Below are 7156 nucleotides of genomic sequence, written 5' to 3' on the forward strand. Positions count from 1 at the left end.
ACGTCACTCCCTGCATGAAGGCGTCTGCAGACTGGCCAAAGTTTACAGAAGAAAGCTCAAATGCTAAGGGTGACATGGAATGCCATTCCCAGTCTGGGTCTAATCCCCACCTACCTTTCAGCCTTATCTCTCCCTTATCTTTCTACACCAGAGGCACACACAGAATCACTCTTGGTTCCCTGAACAGGTTTTGGTCTTTCAGGCCTCCACACCTTCCCAGAAACTAGTGCTGCTGCTAGCAATATCCTTTTCCTGTTTTAAGATCCAAATACAATGATCTCTTCCCAGGGAAAACTTCACTGGTCTTGCAGGTAGGTCTTTGGTGACTCCCTTCCCCTCTGCTTCTGTAACATGTTGCATATAATCTTATTATAGCACTAGTTATCATTTATCTGTATTTATCCAGGTTTTGCAAGTGCAATTTCCCACACCACTTTCCCCTAACTCCAACCCAACTCCTAAATCACCTGTTTTTCTGACTTTTGGTGTAGGGTAGAGCAGGGCATCACTAAAATGTCCAACTAAATAAAAAACAATATTATGCCATGTTCAGCCCAAATGTTTTGAGTAGAAAAGTATTTTATATACATACAGACACACACATCTATATATACAGATGCACATATACTATATATACATGATTTCACATGGGTTTTAATTTTTCCATATTGAAAAAAAACTTGTTTAAAAGAAAATAAAGTACAAGTTGAAACAAAAGCACACATTAAGAAATGATGCAATTATTCCATACCAGTTTATTGTACGTATTGTTTCAAAAAATTTATAGCATAAATAACCTTTCATGTCATAAAATAACTTAGTACAATTTATAATAAAACTTTGAGAATTTAACATCTCATCAAAATACAATAAAATATGGTTTTTAAATGATTAACCCTATTTTTCCCCTAAACTTGAGGGCATAGAAACCAAAATTACCCAAACTATGGCTGCACATTTAAACTTTAACAAAGCATATTTGGTTTATTTAAATGTAACTCAACCATCCTAAATTAATACATAGTTTTGTTTTCCTTCCTGCATGGTTCTTTGTAATTTCTGTTCCTTTTGACTTGTATTTCTGTTTCCACACAGCTTCCTTCTTCATTTTCACCTCTTTCCATCTGCAAAGTCATCTATCTCCGGGCTCCCAGAACATGTAGTTGAACTCACTCAGCCCCTTGACATCAGTTTCTGTAATCCTTGCATCAGTGTAGGGAGTAACTGCTTGAGTAACTACAAAGGTATTTCAAAACTTCAGTGCAATTTGGTTCAGTTATTTTCATTCAGATGCCATCACCGTTCAGGGAGATTAATCACTGGAACCCACTGATCCATGTAGCGACTTTCCCGGCAGAAACAAATAAGTTGACTTAGCGCAGGATCCTTCCACTGTGATGAATGTGGATTCTGGGAACAAATTTAGAAAAAATAAAATTCTTATTTTAAAAAAAGTCAGACTTTGCTACTAATTATACTACTTCTGAGGGGAAGATGCTTGAACATTCTATACTTTGGCTGTGTGACAGACCGCTTAAAACCATAAAAATAATTTTTCTAGTAGTTGGGTTTCCTGCAAAATCGTTAAGGGGTAATTCTCTACGAAGCTATACTCTGCAAAGTCTGAACACATGCAACTAACTGAGCCATATATATGTTTTCATATTTATTCAGTTTTTGCATGAGAGTATTATTCATAGGCTTGTCCTACCAAACTGGTACCTTGGTGGACACCTGAGAAATACTTCCATGCTGGGCTACCAGCAGTTTAGAGCTGCAGAGCAGTTAACTAAAACTGCCACCTGTTATCCTCCCAAAAGAGAGAGCAGTATTTTTCAGGAGCAGCAAAATAATGAGGCTGCCACTTTAGGAGATCAGTCAAACAGTCCCAAAATGTAAAAGACAAAACAATCACATTTACCTCTGTAAACACAAGTTTATCTACCTTTTAAAGGTTTTTATGGGGGCAAGGGGACATTTAAAAAACTGCAAGATCACAAAGAAAAATTTCCACTCTATCCCCTTAATGTATTTCTAGGGAATTAATGAGGTCTGTCTCCTACACCATTTCTATTTTTAGCTCTGACTGGCAGAGAATGAAGCTGACTCCTTAATGAGGGTGAGCCAGGAATTTATTTGGCTTTATCTAATCTGCCCTGCTAAAGGAATTAGTCACGGGAGGTAGTGCAGAGTAGGTAGGGAGTAGCTGGGCTGGCAATGCTGACTCACAAGGATCTCTTCCGCTTCTGGCAGCCTCCAACGTGCTTAGACACGTTCTGTCCCAGAGAAAATCCCCATGATGAAACTAGCACATCTCGGCTGAAAGTCCAGCCACACACTTTAATGGGGCAAAGGCGCCCGTCTCTTGACCCTCGCCCATTTCAGTTCTGCAGTCAGGCGACTCTCAGCCCTCGCGAACTTCCTGCCAGGACTCTAACCTCGACCTGCCCGCAAGTCCCCTTCTCCCTTACCGTCACCAGCACGCAGTGCAGGTCCGGGGGCTGCTCTGCGCCCTCGCTGGCCGCGGGGCCCGCATCGGTCTCCAGGAGCAAGAGTTCGGCCAGCCGGCCCGGGTTGCTGACACGCAGGATGTCGATATCGTTCTCGCAGCAAAATGCCTGGATCAGGGTGAAGTGGATCTGCAGAGCCACGTCCCTGTCGTCGTCCTCGTCCGCCGCCAACAGGCACAGCACCACGTTATCCGGGTCGCTGCGGGCAGGGAACGAACGGGCGGGTGAGCCCAAAGACAAGACCCGACGCGTGGCAGCCCGCACCCCCCGCCCAGGTGCCAGGGGTCGCGCCCGGGTCCGCTCACTCCCCCTAGGACAAGGAGCCGCGGAACAGAAGGAACGCGGCAGGAAGTGGCGCTGCAGGGCGAAGGGAGACCGGAGAAAGCGACCTTCTCTGGCTGGGGCGAACAGGAGAGCCACGAGGGGCACGCGAGGGCTCCACTTACACGTTGAGCAGCTTGGCCGCCTCGTACACCCCGACGGTGATGGTGCGCTGACTCAGGGCTTTGCTGAGCACTTCCTCGAGGGCATCCCCCACCTTATCCATCCTACACGCGGGAAGAAGCAAGGGAAACCTGTCACAGTCCGCCGGGCAGTCGCCGCCTCCTCGCCCTGCACCGCGACCCTCCCTACCGAGGGCTCGCGCCCCTCGAGCTTTTGCAAACCCAGGACTCCCTGGGATGTCATCCCCTTCCCCCAATAACCTTACACCCAGAGGCCCGGCATCCTGTGAGCAGCCCCGAGAGTGACACCCGCCACCCTTTCCCGAGTGCACTGCTAGTCCTTGGCGCTGGGTGCAGCCACAGGCTGTCGGCCCCAAGAGCCGCACGGGCAGGGACGGTCACTTCTGCCCTTTGCAAAGCCTCGAGGGGCTCGACCGGCGTGCGGGGTACGCTCTTCCCGTCCACGCGCGCCTCAGGAGTGTTCCAGAGGAAGAAAGGCGGGATATGAGGTACCCGCTGCAAACTTTGAACCACTCACTCCCCATTAACCTTGCATATCCCGGCAGCACGAGAGTGCGCGCAGAAGGCAAGCAGAGTTCAGGCAGAGGCTCTGGCAGACTTACCTTTCGGTCTTCTGCTCTCCAGCCGAGAATTCCTCCAAAGTCATATTGCAACTGCAGGTCGCCCACAGAGAGAGAGCGGCGTGCGGGCTGCTCCTGCCACTGCCCGCGCGCGGGCGCCTGCTTTCCACACTCCCTTGCAGGCTCCTCCAGCGCCCGCCGCCGCCGCGCCGTCCGCCCCTCCCGCCCCGCTCGCTCACTTGCTCGCTCGTCGGCTCTCAGCAACCCACTCGCCACTGACCGCGACACAAACACCACAACTGCCTCACAGCCACTGAAGGACAAAGGCCCCGCTCGCTGGAGTTATCCTGCTAACCCCCAGCCAACCACCATCCTCTTCATTTGCATACGCGCAGCCATTGGGCTATGCAAATCAGCCTGTTCAGACAATTTGACCTCAGCTCCAGGAACCAGGCCGAGAGAAGCGGAAGAGGGAGGGGCCAGGAGGAAAAAAAGCCTAGGGGGCGGGGGCGGGCGGGGTTCCGAGCCTACTCTCTCCCGGTAGGCGGGGCGAGCAGGAGAGGAGATCTTTGTAGGGGGGCGGGGAGATGAGGGTGTCTTTAGCTTGGGCTGGAGCTGGCTGGCACTTTTTTTTTTCAATTGTCCTTTCAAGTCTTTTGTTTTGGGGGGCTGCTATTAACATCTATTTTCAGGGTTAATGCACCCAAGTCTAGTAATTATTAGTACGCAGGTTATATAAAAAGAGTGTATCCAGACCTCTGGGGCAAAGTTTACCTCAGAAGTGTTGTTTATGTAAGTCTAAGCAAAGCTGCTTATTAGTAGTAGTATTATTTCGGTGCCCTGATGGCTGGTTTGATTTATTTTTGGAAAGTTGCAAGGGTTGGAAGCTCAAAAAAGAAAAATCAACACATTTTTGTTTGGTGGTGGCAGGAAACCAAGTTGGAATCTTTCACACAGAAAGCAGAAAGACTTCCCACCTGCCCAGGGTAACTGTGGAAAACCAAGTTCAGGAGGAGCTGGTTACCACATGTATAACCATTTCATCCTAGCCTCACAACCCCGATTCACCTTTCTCAGCCCTCCCCAAAGGAGAATCCTTCTACAGGGCACCAGCTAAGAGACAAATGTCTGACACCCACACAAGCCACACATCTAAACTCAAAATGCTCTGGATATGCCCTCAGCTTCGTTTCATAAGGCAAGTATGTCACTACCTTCCACAGGGGGCCTATGATCTCACTGTGAATTATTGATGTTAGTTGCTGAATCATGAAGTTGCAGCTATAGGTCCTTTTAGTCATAGGCTAAAATTTCACCTTTGAGATAATGGCAATCTGTGGGTGGAAAGAAAGTAGTAGTTATACATTTTTGAAAAACAGAATTGAATGTAGAGTTTGAATAGGTTGAAAGTTCTTTGTATATTGAGTTTATGCAATAAATGCAAAAATATGTGTTAAACCTACTGAAGTCACCAAAAGTGATATAAAAAAAAAAAATACTCCCATATGCTTGCTTTCAAAACAATGCTTGCATTTTTAAGGTCACTGTACAGACAAAGGTCACAGAAGTAATTTTCTGCTAAGCTACAAGGGAGTTTTTGTACCCGTATGTTCATATCATTCTAGACAAAATATTCTTCAGCTTTCTTGATCTTAATTTAGAGGAAAAGAAAAGTGATAAGTCAGGTTTTCTGGCTCATTTATTTGAGCTGCCATTTTGTACTTCATCTCTAACTGCGTTGTCAGCAAGGGACAAGTTTTGACTAAAGGAATGGTGCTCGTCTGTGGGTCATTTACCCAGAAATATATGTTTCGTATCTATACCTTAAATTCTAACATGTAGTGTCTTTGTTAAAGAATTCCTTTAAATTGGAATTTAGGTAGGTGCTGAAGCATTTTCAGTTTTGCAAACAAAACCTGAATTATGCAATCTGGCCTGAGTCATCATTTGGAGACTGTTGAACTCTGTTCTGTGGAACTCCAAGATTCTACCCACTAGGTATTTCTTAGAGGTTCCTTGGAAGAAGTGTGATCACTGTAAACTGACAGCAAATTAGGGAATCGAGTGAGTTTCTTGACAGCAGGGAGTGTGACTTCATCAATGTGGTATTCTTGGCACCTACCACAATTTCTGCATTTGGTGGAAGCATGGCCAGTGTTCACTGAGTTAAGTAGAATTTGAATTGAACAATAAGATCTCAGAATACTGCAGTCCTGTGCAATGCATGAATTCTAAGATATTCCACAGTTAATTTTAGTTCAGAAAAACTTCTTTGCTATCCTACAATATACCAAGAACTGTACAATTCCTGGCCCTTTGCCTTTAAAGTGCTTACCATCTAATTGTTATGCCCATGCTTGAACTGGGTTTTGGGACAAAATAGTATGCACTGTCATCAGCCAGCTATGCTGAAAGTCCCATGACTTTAGTCATCTGAACGGAAACTGTAGGACAGTAGAACCCATGTATTGTTATTCCAATTCAAGTGAACCACAGCCCTAATGATGCCCCACCCAGGTCAACTATAAGCAGTAAAAATGCAGTATAAAAAGATTTCTTCTTAATATAGGCCCAGTTTCTCACTCAACAAGTACACTGCATTCTTTCTTGATTTCAAGGGAAAGTGATTTGTTCAAGTGTTATGGGGTTGTTCTCTGTGAGATAAGCCTAGCCTTCCAGTATTCAAAAATATTCATCTGTCATACTTTCTGACTCAGATATGTTACACCATTTTGCCTCATTGCTGAGTCTACCTAGACTGTTTCATCACTGATTATTTTGGTGTTTCCCACTGGAAGTAGAATTGCATTTGATTGCAGTTATATATTAGGATGAATTTAGATGATACCTTTCATAAATGCTTATTAGTCCCTGGGGAGGATGGTATCCAATGATAAATTAGAGGAATAGCCCTAGATAGGTACATATGTGTATATGTACTTTTTTCATATATTTTAAAAATAACCTGTATTAAAATATAATTCCAATATATAAAATCATTTAAAAAATTATCCCAGGTAACTCCAAGTACTTCAACTGCACAGGACTGGAATGACCTTCTAGTAATATTTATAATGATGCTAAATGGTTATATTTGAATGTTAGATAAAAATATATATATACTCAGGAGTTGTCAAATAATTTTATGCTTTACATCTTAAAAGTCTTTTTTTATTTTTTTCATTATTATCATATATTCTTACTACTGGTTCTGTAGTATAGAATGATAAATTTTCTCTTTCAAAAAGTCATCAATCCTTTAACATCTGAAGGAAATATGATGCTTATTATTTCAGTATTAGACATATTATTCTTCACATTGAAGGATATCAATTAGTCTATGACAGATGTATTAACTATTAATACTTATCTAGAACTGTATTATATTACATTTTGTTGTTAAAAATCCTAAGGTTCCTGAAGTATTTTTTTGTATAAGTCTGGTAAAGTTAGTTTCTAAAGTCAGGCTCTCAATTTCCCTCAATTTTTTTCTGAGAAGACCAGACAATTTACACCTAAAAATGTATAATTTCTTAAGATCAATATTTCCATTTGAATTTAACATAAACATTTAGTTTCTTGGACCATCTGGTAGGCAAATTCTGAGATGGCCTCAATGATC

At 43.7% G+C, this 7156-nt stretch overlaps 1 protein-coding gene across 1 annotated transcript; it reads right to left on the minus strand.

The window, feature by feature from the left end:
* Positions 1–735: 735 nt before the first annotated feature.
* Positions 736–3990, minus strand: GADD45A (growth arrest and DNA damage inducible alpha). The gene is made up of 4 exons (XM_043877993.1): positions 3577–3990; positions 2957–3058; positions 2472–2709; positions 736–1410 (listed from the first exon to the last, which is right to left on the minus strand). The coding sequence occupies exons 1-4, from the start codon at positions 3618–3620 to the stop codon at positions 1297–1299; spliced, it is 498 nt and encodes a 165-aa protein (XP_043733928.1). The 5' UTR covers positions 3621–3990; the 3' UTR covers positions 736–1296.
* Positions 3991–7156: the final 3166 nt, after the last annotated feature.

Source organism: Cervus elaphus, chromosome 20 (assembly GCF_910594005.1).
Source record: "Cervus elaphus chromosome 20, mCerEla1.1, whole genome shotgun sequence".
Taxonomy (NCBI): Eukaryota; Metazoa; Chordata; class Mammalia; order Artiodactyla; family Cervidae; genus Cervus; species Cervus elaphus.